Genomic DNA, 13,428 nt, shown 5'->3' with positions numbered 1-13,428 from the left:
CAAGAGAGGAGGACCCTATAAAGGGCAAAGTGGTTTAGAAAAAAGGTGAAAGATGATAGCGGGGGGAAGTGCTGTGAGTGCTTAACAGACGTTGAAAATAAACAGGTAGGGAGCCAGCCAATGTTGAGGAGGATCTTTTAAACTGTGTGTAAATTCAAACACCGCTTTGTAATTTTACGTGTGCTAACATGAGGCACATGACTCAGAGAATTGGCTCTAGCTGCTCTTGCCAGCGTTTAGGAACTTCTATTAAAAAAAAAAAGCACTTAAGTGTAGTTCTCCTGTGTTTACTGTTTTGGCAGAAACCAACAAATACTTGCTGAGAGGTTGTTTTATTTTATTAATTTCACTGGTTTATTTGGATTTTGCTCTCGCTTTCTCTCTTTTTACTTGATAAGTATTTCCATAGAAAAATATTGAGTGAAATTCTTTTTTCAGTTATGCCATCTATAACTCTGTTTTGTTTATTTTAGGGGTCTCGGGTCTGGCTGCGAGAAAATAATCAGCATTATCCCAGTACTGTTCATTCCTGTGCGGAAGGAGTCGTCGTATTCAGGACAGACTATGGTCAGGTATGAGCATCGCTCCTCTTTGTTTTCTCTTTTGATGCTCTGTGGAAAAAAAGCTGTTCTCCTTGTGGGAAGGGCTTGAGGGAAACTAAAAGCCTAAGGTTTGTGAATAAAACATTCCTTTTGTATGACTTGAATGCACAACTTTGGTTTTAATAGCTCTTTCCATTGGCTGTCCGGTCAGTTGCTATGATCGTGCCTGACAAAGCTGAAGCGACGCTGCTGGCTGTGAGAGCCTTCTTCCACACAGGCCTGTGGTTATCTAGTTTACCGGAGGTGGGTGGCCTCTCCACGGTTGTATTCCCTGACTATAACAGAAAGTGGGGCTGGCACGTGGCACTGCGGCATCACGGCAGTGGAGTGTCACTGATTCAATGGGAGGCAGCAAGGCACACCTCCTGGAGCAAATCCAGGGTAGCTCCACCAGCTCCTGTCACAAGAGGATTGTGAAGAAAGGGGACCATTACTCCCCTCTCATTGCTCTTGTTGTTTGGTTTCGGTGGTTTTTTGGGATTGTTTTTTTTTTTTGTCTGTTGGGTTTTTTTTGTTGGTGGTGGTTTTTTTTGTTTTTTTAATTTTAACTGCTTCCTGGCTGTCCAGCGCTCCTGGCTTCTGCCTGCCTGCAGGGATGGAGATAGGCCCTAGCATTTGCTTGGGTTTCAGTTTTAGGTTGAGTCAGATGTAAACAGTTATGCTGAGACAGTCATCAACCTCTGGAGGATGCTCCCTTTGACTTTTGGAGGATGTTTGTTCCCTCAGTTTTGCTTCCTTTTCTTAGTTATTTGCACCAGATGAAGGTAGCTTCAGGTAGTGAACAAGGCTGAGGAAAGCACAGTAGACTGGAAAACTTGCTGCCTTCACTTAACGTCCTTCTGGATGAGCAGGGTGGAAAAGCATGTCTTTCGGGGAATGCTTACTTTCCTTGCATGACTTTCGCCAGGCAGGAAAGGAACCAGACAGAATTGCACAGTAGTTTTTGATGGGCAAGGTATAACCTATTTGAGGTTAAATTGCTGCTATCCTGGCACTGAGGGGTGAAAATGACTGTGAAACAACTGGGGTCTGAGGCAGAGAAAACGATGTCTTCCTTCTCTTCAGAATCCCTGGGTGTGTGGCAAAGGAAACGGGGTGACAGAGAGGAGGTCACATCCAAGCATCTGTGTCTGGTCATGTCTCTGGTGGCAAAACTTAGTTGTGCTCCATGTCCCTGGGGAGGCAGAGAGATGGGTGAAAGTCACTGCTATCCTCAGCATCTGAAGAGGTAGTCAGGTAACCCAACTCTGCGATAGCTGTTGCGTTCCCACACCCATCCACTGCCCTCCTAATGTCAGCAGTTCGTTCTTCAACCAACACTTGCATCCTCCTAGAAGCTATGCTAAGGCATATTGAGGACAGGGAGGTGATTTGAGACAGCCAGTGTGGCTTCACCAAAGCCAAGTCTTGCCTGACCAACCTAGTGGCCTTCTATGATGGAGTAACTACATCAATGGACAAGGGAATAGCTATGGCTGTCATCCATCTGGACTTCTGTAAGGCTTTTGACATGATCCCCCACAACATCCTTCTCTCTAAATTGGAGAGGTATGGATGTGATGGGTGGACTGTTTGGTGGATGAAGAATTGGTTAGATTGTTGCATCCAGAGGGTGGTGGTCAGTGTCTCAATATCTGGATGGAGATCAGTGGTGAGTACTGTCCCTCAAGGGTCCGTATTGGGACCAGTACTGTTTATGTCATTGATGAAGATATTAGACAGGGGGATTGAGCACATCCTCAGCAGTTTGGTGACGACACTAAGCTGAGTAGTGTGTTTGACATGCTTGAGAAGTGGGCCGGTGTGAACTTCATGAAGTTCAGCAAGGCCAAGTGCAAGGTCCTGCACCTGGCTCAAGGCAACCCCTGGTATCGATGCAGGGACTGAGAGTAGCTCTGCCGAGAAGGACTTGGGGGTATTAGTGTATGGAAAGCTGGACATGAAACAATGTGCACTTGCTTCTTTTGCTGCAGCCCAGGATGTGGTTGGCCTTCTGGGCTGCAGCAAAAGAAGCATGTCCAGCAGGTCAAGGGAGGTGATTCTGCCCCTTTACTCCGCTCTTGTGAGATCCCACCTGGAGTACTGCGTCCAGCTCTGGAGTCCTCAGCACAGGACAGACATGGACCTGTTGGAGCAGGTACAGAAGGAGGCCCGTGAAGGTGGTGAGGGAGCTGGAGCACCTCTCCTAGGAGGACAGGCTGAGAGAGTTGGGGTTGTTCAGCCTGGAGAAGAGAAGGCTCCGGGGAGACCTTATTGTGGCCTGTCAGTACTTAAAGAAAGATGGGAACAAAGTCTTTAGCAGGGCCTGTTGCGATAGGACAATGAGTAACAGTTTTAGACTGAAGGAGGATAGATTGAGACTAGATACAAGGAAGAACTCTTACCATGGGGGTGGTGAAATACTGGAATAGTGTTTCCCGGAGAGGTGGCAGATGCCCCATCTTTGGAAACATTCAAGGTCAGGTTGGATGGGGCTCTGAGCAACCTGATCTAGTTGAACATATCCCTGCTTATTGCAGGGGCGTTGGATTAGAGGACCTTTACAGATCCATTCCAAACTAAACCATTCTATGATTCTTTGCACCTGCACCAAGTTACCCCCAGACACAAATGGTATGGGGGAAGACATCCACAAAACTACATTGAGAGTAACTACCACTAGGTGCAAAGCCTCCTCACAGAGAAACAAGAAGGCTGCCTTTGTGCTGGCATGCTTTCTGTGGGTTGCATGTTAAACTGTGCATTTAGTGTTGCTCAGATTTGGGAGGTTGCATATTTTGACCTGTCCTACTGAAATATAAGGTCCAGTGAAGTGGACAGGCTGAGACTGTCTCCTCTGTTGGCTCTTTGATGCTGAAAAAACAGGATCCGTCACATTAAAGCATCACTGTTACGTTTGGGTTGGAGAGTAGGAAGGCTGCTCTGTGTGTTGTTAAACAAACCTGTGCTCCAAGCAGTGTCCAGCATTGGGCCTTTCATTTAAAGATAGGCCTTCTCCAGCTCCTAGTAGGAGTGACGCACATGCTTGTAGGAGGGGCTACCTGTAATTTTTACAGGATTTTGTAATTGAACATGTAGCTGTAAAGAACCTGACTTTTAGAAGAGTTTTGAGCTTCAAAACCCTTACAGGAACTGCAGATGCTGTTGTAAAACGCAGAGCTTGCTTTGGTGCCCTAGAAAAGGATGGCAGAGTTAATGTTGGCATTGGCCAGTGGAAAAGCTGTTTGCTAATGGTCTTGCCTGCATGTGTTATGTGTGGTGTTGCTGCCTTTCCGTGGTGTACATAATGCAAGTTGAAACTTCAGGTAATATGGAAAAAGCCGCAAGTCGTTACCGTGATATCATCTGACTGATTACATTTCCTTAGAAAACCTTAGTGCTATAAACATCACTGGGGAAAAAAAGAAAAAAAAACCACCCAAAACAAACTAAAACCTTCTTTGGTTTGGCCTGCTTGTGTTAAAAGCAGGTGGTGCAAAACGGGAAGGACGTAGGGAGCAGCCTTCAGACCCGTGACATGGCGTTCGTCTCTGGTGGGTCTGAGCTGGCTGCTGCCCAGCTGAAGGCATACTAGTGATTCACTGCATTTGGTAACTTCAGTTTTTCAAGGCTTAGGTTTTCAGGAGTGCACTTTGCATGCAAAGAGACCATACCAGCAGACGTTGGCCAATTGGTATTTTTTTTTTCTCCTGTTGCTTTTCCTGATGCCCTTTTAGACCATCCTGCCCTTGCTGTTTGGTTACTTATGGGCTGCAGAAGGTTGCAAGCGGGTGATATGAAACTGAGATAATGCCCAATGACTACCTCTGACGGCTTGGCAATCCCTGCAATGCTGTATATCGCTTTGAAGAACAAGGCAGGGGAAGCAAGGGGAGCGATGATGATTTTTTTGAAGCGTGGCTGGCGTATTGACTTCACAGAATTTCAGAGTTGGAAGGGACCTCTAGAGATCATCTAGTCCAACTCCCCGGCTAAAGCAGGATTGCCTAGAGCACATCACTCAGGACTGCATCCAGGCGGGTCTTGAAAGTCTCCAGAGAAGGGGACTCCACAACCTCCCTGGGCAGCCTGTTCCAGTGCTCTGTCACCCTCACTGTAGATAAGTTTTTTTTTCTCGTATTTGATTGGAACTTCCTTTGTTCCAGCTTGTGCCCGTTACCCCTCTTCCTGTTACTGGGAACCCCTGAAAAGAGTCTGGCTCCATCCTCCTTAAACCCACCCTCTAGATACTTGTAAACATCAATAAGGTCTCCCCTCAGCCTTCTCTTCTTCAGGCTAAAGAGTCCCAGCTCTCTCAGCCTTTCCTCCTAAGGGAGATGCTCCAGTCCCTCAATCATCTTTGTTGTCCTACGCTGGACTCTCTCCAGTAGTTCCCTGTCTCTCTTGAACTGGGGAGCCCAGAACTGGACACAGTATTCCAGTTGTGGCCTCACCAGTGCAGAGTAGAGGGGGAGAATGACCTCCCTTGACCTGCTGGCCACACTCTTCCCTGTGCAGCCCAGAATTCCGTTGGCCTTCTTGGCGACAGGGGCACATTGCTGGCTCATGGATAATTTACTGTCTACCAAGACCCCCAGATCCTTTTCTTCAGAGCTGCTTTCCAGCAGGTCCACCCCTAACCTATATTGGTGCCTGACATTCTTCCTCCCCAGGTGCAGCACCCTACACTTGTCCTTGTTGAACCTCATTAGGTTCTTCTCTGCCCAGCTCTCCAGCCTGTCTAGGTCACACTGGATGGCAGCACGGCCCTCTGGGGTGTCAGCCACCCCACGCAGTTTGGTATCATCAGCGAACCTGCTGATTCCCAGACCCTTTTAACAGCTGCAGCTTGTGTTCAAGTCTAATGACAAACTGACAAAAGTGTTGGGACCTTATCAAAGCCAGCATTGTTATTCATCTGCTCTGATTCAGTAGCTTCTACTAGACTTTGCACTTCTCGCCTTTCCACTGAGCATTTTGCGTGACTTCTCAAGACGTGATTGCCGGGGCGGTGGGACTAGGAGGGTGTGTTCACTGCAATTGTGCTCAGGCTCTACTTCTATGAGTTTGAACTTCAAGTCCTTGCCAATGTCAGTTTGCAGAATAATGGAAAAATCATAGCACAGTACATTACTTCTTAATTTCTTCCTTCTGTTCTGTTCTGAGTGGTAGAAGTACATTTGCCACAAAAACCTGTGGTGGCTTACGGTTGTATGCTGAAGGGGTGTTGGTTGTAGGGAATCCTACCCAGTGCCAATGCTCTTGTGAGAATATGCCATGACCTTTCAATAGTATAACAAGTTGTGTGTCAGGTGTTGAATCCCTTTTTGATAATCACACAGTGATATAATTGCTCCTCGAGTATTCTTGTGTTGCCTGAATGTTTCAATTAAGGAGTCCATTAGTTAAATGTCATTAAAGACAATTGTGGTACTGCCTTCTGCTGTTGTCACCCTCTACATGAGATGGTTGTAAAACTAGCTGATTTGATAGGCTGAGTGGAATATCTGCTACGTATCATATGGGATATTAAAAAAGGGAATTTCAGGTTGTAGGTTTGAGTTTCCTGAGCAAATGGCTACGAAACAGCCTTAACTCTTTATGGAAAAAAAGAAAAGTGTGGCATTGTACAGGGGTAGATGAAAGCCTCATTAAATACAGGGAGGGGAAGAGTACGACAGGGACATATTTCGCCACCCTGCCCACGATAAAGGAGCGGGAGATGAAAGGCATAACATCCCTCTCAGCGCACGTTCATGGCGCTGGGCTGCAGCTGGCTCCGGACTGCCTCTCAGAAGCCTTCTGCAGGCTGGCCTTCAACGCGAGGGGTCTGCACTGACTCCAGAAGCTGCGATGAGCAGACAGTTCACAGTGTCAATGTTTTTTCTCTTTATAATGAGCACTTTCCAGAGGAGAAAATGCTGTACTCATTTGCTGGTTGGTGGGTGGGTTTGGTTTGTGTTCCATTAGTGTGCACAGAGCTGGTGAAGGGAGTCTGTGGCGGATGGTTTGGCAACACCATGTCTGCGAATACACAAGTTAAGTATGTCAGTGCAGTCTGTGAATACTCAGACTTAAAAAAAGTCCTAATATTTCCTTGTGTATATAGACATATATGTGTGTGTAAGACGTCATTACAGTTACTGCGTCTTTTTTTTTTTTTTTTCATGTTTTAGGGTGTTGTTGCTACCTCCATTTTTAGGGTTAAAATGATTTCTTCCTTAAGGGTTTTATTTACAGTGAAGCAGACATTTCCTCATCGTCGTATTGTATAAATTTTTAATGAAGTTGTGTGAGCTTATAAAGTACTCCAGTGAATGTTTAAATGAAATGCTAAAAGCCCTACTGTCACTGTATGCTTTGTTTGAAATTACTTACTTGTGTATGTTCAGTAGAGTATCACAGGTTCTGTTGAGGAAAAAAACACCTCAGTTTCTCTTCTTTTCTTTTCCAAATGATGTGAACTTTATTTCAGATAAAATACTAAATATTTCAGATAAAATACTAACTTTTGCCCTTGCATGAAAGGGGACTGCCTTGCACTCTTGGCTTGTACAGACATGCTTGAAACTGTCCCCAGTGAAAGCATCGATGGCGAATAGAAAAAGTGGGGGGGGAGTGGGGGAGTGAAATCTTTCAGAAGAGTTGTCTTGAGTTGGCGTGGCATTAATTTCAAGAACATCTATCTTATCTCCTAATTAGGACTCTCTACTTTTTCTTCCATTTGTACATCCAAATATATATAAAAATAATGCCAATAATAGTTGTGTCTCATCCCCCCCTATTTGTTTTAATGTAGTCATGGTTGTTCAAGCCTTTGAGCATTGGGGACTTTCAGAACAAACCTAAGAGCGCGCATTTTTAATAATGCCCATTCCCTTGCAAGGGAAAATTTCTGTAAATGTAAGACATAATAAGTGTTGTGGGGGTGGGGAAGAGGGAATATCTGAAGAAACTAATCCAGAGAGAAGTAAAAGTTGAATCAAATGGCCGGAGTCTGACACTGAAACTTCAGCATATTTAATTGCATACCTGCTTAGTTGACTGAGAGGAACTTTTAAATCAAATCTGTTATAAATAGAAGCAGCTGAGCGTTAATATCCCAAAAATGCAGGCTCTTTAAAAACAGATGTCACATTTCACCAGTAAAGACCCTGTCAGTTAAAGCAGCTTTCTGTGAACTTTCTTCACAAAGAAGTCCTTCACGGCATGGTGTTATGTCAGCAAACAGAGTGCCGCTCAGTATCCTGAGCTTCAAATCAGAGGCACCTGTAAATGGTTTGGTCAGCAACAAAAGTATTTTTTCCTGTGTGTTTAACTTAATGTGGCTCTTCTGGGGCATTTCCGCATCTCAAGAATGGGAAGGCTACAGATGTTCCTTGTTAAACACAGCTCAAGTATGCTTTCCATGGAGGTTTTCACCTTTTTTTTTTTTTTTCCTCCTTCTGGTTTGAAGGCTGGGAGAAGTTTCTTATCGTGACCTCATTCAAAAAAAGTTAGACCTGGGCTTTGTTTGAGGTCTGTTTTTTTTTCCTTTTTTGCTTGGTTTGGAGGGTTCCTTTTGTTTGATTTTTTGAGTTTGCAATAGGATTCTGTTGGGTTACCATGTGGTTCTACCAGGGGAGTTCACGTTTTCCTCATTTTTGGTTTAAAAATAAAATTAAAAAGCAAAAATAAATCCCAAACCTGCAGGCAAACAGTTAAGTACTTTTCATAAGGACTCTTTTCTTCGCCTTGTGTCCTTTCTCACCCTTGTTTGGGACTCTCTTGTGCTAGCCTTTGCTACTGTGAGGAGTGCTTTTAAACAAGAGTCTTCCGTTCATATTCACAGGGCATGAATAACACCACTGAAGTTACTTGGCTTAAGTTAATTGAAGTCAGTAGGACTGTTTATCAGTAAATGCTGTGTTTGGCTGCGTCGGTTCATAGGATCAGGCATCGGAGAAGTAAATCCTTCTGGACAAGGATTTTCTTAGTTATCGTTGAAAAGCGTCGTGCTCGTTTCTAGCTCCTCTTCCATGTGAAGTCTCGGCAGTATTTCCAAACAGTGGTTATTTGGACATTTCCCTGAATTTAATATCTATTACCCTTGAAATACACCCTTACAAGGGAGCATTTTAAAGAAGCCCGTTGTGCGCTCCCTTGTATATACAGCCTCTTAAAAAAATACACAAATATACGCTGTGGGCTTTGGTCTTGGCTGCTCTTAGCGTTAAATGAATCCATCTCTTCCTGCAGACTTTATTTATGAAGGCTTCCATGCTTTTTAATTTAATGGTGCTTACGACAAGTTGTGACTGCCGACTTCAGCCATTGGGTAACTCATGCGTGTTTTGGCCAGCAGATCCCTGCCTTTGGGGCTCCGGGTCAATGCCAAATGCAGTGGCATTACACCAGGAAATCGGATTATATCTGTCTAAACGCTGTAAAGTTCACTTTATTCTGCAGTTGGTTGTATTTGGCTTACTTGGATTAATTATCCTGATTATTTTTGGTATACTACAAATTTGGTGCTGTGGCTATTTGCATGTTGGCTTCTTGTTTTTTGGGGTTTTTTTTGAGTTTTGGGTCTTTTATTATTGTTTTTAAGGGATGTGTATGGGGATTTTGGGTTTGGGGGATGGGGTGGGGAGGTTGGGGAGGGCCAGAAGTCAGCCGGAGCACCTTTTAGTGCTCGGGATTTATCTTCTGTGGAGAAGTGTTTACATCTTCATGCGGGATGTCAAAGTTCAGTGACTCTCGCTGCAAGCATCTGTTGACGCGGCTGTAAACAGAGCTCAGGACAGATGTGAGCCGGACGCCGCCAGGAGCATCCATGGGGAGACGTGGCCTCCCGTGGCCCAGGCTTGCGCTGTCCCAGGCGCTGCCCGCCTTGGGGAGGCGGCATTTGGTACTCCAGTCTGTGGGGCATCGTTTGGAAGGGATTGCGAGGAGGGAGGGCTGTGACCCCTTGCCCATGTTTTCTCCACCCCGCGCTCTTTAGAAAGAGATTTTTGGGAACTAAGAGAGGCCTGCAGAGCCCGCGCGTGTCCTGCAGAGCCCACTGAGCTGCCTCGTCCCGTGCCTCCTGCGAAGCGTTTAATGGAGCGTAACTGCGATGCACAAAAGCCTCCCCGCGCCTAGTAAGGATTTAATGCAACTGTAGTTTCCTTAATGGAAATGCTGCTTCAAAACCCTAAAATGTTGCTCATAAGTACGATGTTTGATCGCTGGTTCAAGCACTCATAAATTGAACAAGTTTGGTTTTGTTTTTTTTCCTGATGTGCCATCACTTACTTTTTAAGTACTTGCTAACCGGGAAAATCATTAGTTTGGGACTCTTAAATTCTCCAAAATGTTAAGTGGTATAGCATAGAAATACTATGATATGTCATAATGCTAAAGAAAGCAGTATCCGTAATAGAAGACTTCTTTTTTTTTTTTTTTTTTTTTTTTCACCCTGATTCAGGAGCTAATTCAGCTTGCCTTTTTATCCATTTTATATGAAGAACAGTATTTTCACATGACTGCTATTGTCTGAATAGTTGTTAAAGGGTAATAGGGAAGACCCCCTTTTTATGTGTGTTTTTGCCTGAACTACTGTGTATTTATTACCTAAAAAAAATACAGAGCCGGTTATTAAGTACTTCTTGGATATGTTGCACATGTGCTGTCCTTACTTTTTTTCCTCTTACTTGCCTTTCTGCCAAAACCACTATCAGTTTGATTAATTCCAGGAAGGGGAAAGTTTTAATCCTGGAGTAAGATATTTTAAAAGAAAGGTTGAATTGTAAAAAAACAAACAAACAAAAAAACCCCAAGCAAAAAAAAAACCACCCAAAACCCACCCCCAAAACAAACAAAAAACTAAACCACCACCAAAAAAAAGCCAAACACCATCCCCCCTCCAAAAATCCCCATCGAAAAAAACCCCACTCCTGACTGCCAGAACAAGTTGCCTGTATTATTCCTGCAAAATGAACTTTCTGGCTACCAGTGCCTAGTCAGGTCTTGTCAGAAGTTGGGGAGTTTGCAAGTGAGCAGCCTGGAGGTTTCTAGTGCACAAGCGATGGGGGCAGGAGGGCTGAGCAATGACCATAAATAACCCCTTTAATGTTGGGTTTTCAAGGGTTTTGTTCTGTGTTTCCTAAACATAATGGTAGTGTTTGCTTTAGCTTTACCGAAATTAATTCGTTTGGCATTAGTGCGGCCCTTGTTAAGTGTTTTACTAACAATATAAATTAAATCTGCATGAACAAAAGCATTTCTCTTTGAGCAGAGAGTTGCTTTATGCTTTTTATAAGACCTGACTGAAAGCAGTCGGTATCTGAGATGCTGACAAAGAGGGACTTACTGTGTCCCCCCCTCGGTTTTCCGCGGCCACGTAATGGGTTGTGGCTACGTAAACAGTTGAGATGTCAGTCTTCTCTCTTGCTTGCTGCAAAGAAAATCCAAACCATCTGTGCTTTTTTGGTGCTTTTATTCTGCTGGTACTAAAGGCAGCAAAACTGCTTTTGTTTTATGATTAAAGCAGACGTACACAGGCAGCCATATTAATTTCTTTTGTAAGGGAACACAGTTCAGCTGTTCACAAAACATGGGAAGGAATTCAGGCTGCATCGTGCCAAAAAACGACGACGACAATGATGAATCTGTAGCATCGTGACGAACAAACTTGTCACTTCAGTTGTTCCCTTGTTCCTAAATTCCCTTGGATGTGGGCTGGTCTCATTGTTCAGCGTTGTCGGTGATTTTAGGAACACGTGGTTTAGGTTAAGCACCGGGACACTTTGCTCTGCAACAGGGCAGCGCTCAGTTTTGCTCTGGCGAGGTTTTGTACCTTACAGTGCACGTAAATGGTGGATGGACCCGGAGAGTGTCACTTGGAGAAGACTCCCATCAACTTGGGCGTGAATTTATCCCTATTAAGCCCTGAGCAAACTGCAAGTAGTATAGAGTGCCCTACTTTTTTTATTATTATAGATTATTTGTTTATTATTATAGATTATTTTATTATTTACTTTTAAAATTAAAAAGTCAAAGAAATGACTGGGTAATGGTCTTTTAGGTTACTTCTTCGAGTCAAGCAAGTAGTTTAAAAAATGTAGCTGTCTGACAAGTGTGTGGGGTGCTGGTAGCCCCAGCTCATTAGCAGGTATGGCGGGGGGGGGGGGGGGGGGGTGACAAACATGCTGGGAGGCAGCAGTATCTGCTAGCGGTTCCCCTGGGGAAGGCTGCGGCGGCTTTGACTGCGCGGTGCCAGTTCTGTAGATGGAAAGCTTGTTTGATCTTTCCCCTGTGGTCACTGGAGTAGTTCCTGAGGTCTGCCTTACCTCTGTGTACCCGGGAGATACAGAAACCAAGGGGGATTGTCCGCGCCTCCAGATAGGCTTTGCCACATGAGTTAACTTCGTTTACAAACTAAATCTGTGCAGTCAGGTTGGGCTTTTGATGCCAGATTACTTTCAAGGCTTGATGTCCAAAACACTCTCCGTTTGAAAGATGCAATACTTCTTGCAGAACTTCAGGTTCGTTTAGCAGGGAACACAGGAGCTTCCCCGGTGGGATAAAATGTGTTGTTGCACCTTTGGGAGCCCCGTGACGTTTCTGTCCTTAAAACGTTTCAAAGCGACTTGTTGTTTGAAAGCGTCGAGCTTTCTCAGGAGAAGGTTATCAGAGCGAGATTCCCCCTAAAGCATTTCTGCAATGTGATAATAAACTCTTTCAATATTAGTGGCAAAGGGAATTTTAAGTGTTCTTTCATAGTAGTGCTTTTATGGTCGCTAAACCAGGGGAAGAAAATGTTAGCATGGGTCATGTGCCTCTTCCTCATACAGCACACTTTATTTTATAAAACAAGCCAGGTCCTGTTTGGCATACACATGATGGAGCTGGGAGGCGATTTAAGGATATTCATCTATCCAAGCTGAGCTGGCTAAGGACAAGCAAAAAAAATGTACATGGAAAAAACAGTGTGTTGCGAAGTCGAACCCTGAACAGTTAGGAAATGCTGCAGGAGCTCTTTTTGCCCTGCCTGCTGTACAGAAAGCAACATATTGCCCCGCTGCATTTGGGTGGTTGTTGCACACACAGGAGAGGAGAGGGACTTGTACCAGGGGAAGCAGCATCAGTTGGCTGCAGACAACTTCTGGATGTTATAGGCTTGTGGGGATGAGTATATATCAGGGTGGAAGTAAGGGGTGCTTGTTCAAAGCACCCTAATAGTATTTCCTTTTGTTTTCTGAGGGTTTTTTTCCTTCTTTTTCTTGATGCTTCCTACCTGCCCTCTGTCCAGTCTTCCATGCATGGACTCCTGCGCTTTTGTGTGTTTGATCTCTTCAACTACACTTTCCATAATGTGTCCCTGCTCAGTCGGCCTCCAGCCTGCCTCCCCTTTGCATCTGCTCTTCCCTCTGACGCACCAGTGTCCATGCACATGTGTGGGCACTGACCCCGTCATGGATTCTCCCTGGTTGCCAGTGGGGTGACGGCAGGACCTGGCAGCCAGGGCCCATCCCACCACCCCATCCAGGAGCAGGGCAGCCAGGAGGCACCGGGGCAGCCCCGGGCATCAGGCACCTCTCTGCAAACCCAGCAAACCTCAGCAGGGCACAAAACCTCACCCAGCCTCCTTCAGCTCATGAGGAGCACAAGGGACAGATGGTCTCCTCGTGTTCCTTTTGCATGCTTTGCTTTGCGTTGACGTAGATGGGAGCATCTCGGAGCTGCAGGGGGTAGGAGCCCCGGGAGGTCTCGCTCAGCAGCAGCGAGAGCACACCAAGGGCAGACGGGCTTTCCCGAGGTGTTTAGCTGCTAAATGTCGGAGGCTCTACTGAACACTCGCTGTGGGATTTTTCTCCAGTGATTT

At 45.2% G+C, this 13,428-nt stretch overlaps 1 protein-coding gene across 2 annotated transcripts in view; it reads left to right on the top strand.

The window, feature by feature from the left end:
• Positions 1-13,428, top strand: part of MYO10 (myosin X) — a 170,977-nt gene that overhangs the window by 34,414 nt on the left and 123,135 nt on the right. For both annotated transcript variants that reach the window (XM_054190799.1, XM_054190800.1), the window contains exon 2: positions 474-572. In XM_054190799.1, the coding sequence (XP_054046774.1) occupies positions 474-572 (99 nt within the window). The remainder of the gene's footprint in view (positions 1-473; positions 573-13,428) is intronic.

This window comes from Rissa tridactyla, chromosome 2, assembly GCF_028500815.1.
Source record: "Rissa tridactyla isolate bRisTri1 chromosome 2, bRisTri1.patW.cur.20221130, whole genome shotgun sequence".
NCBI classification, from domain to species: Eukaryota; Metazoa; Chordata; class Aves; order Charadriiformes; family Laridae; genus Rissa; species Rissa tridactyla.
This window is presented reverse-complemented; position numbering and strand designations above follow the sequence as displayed.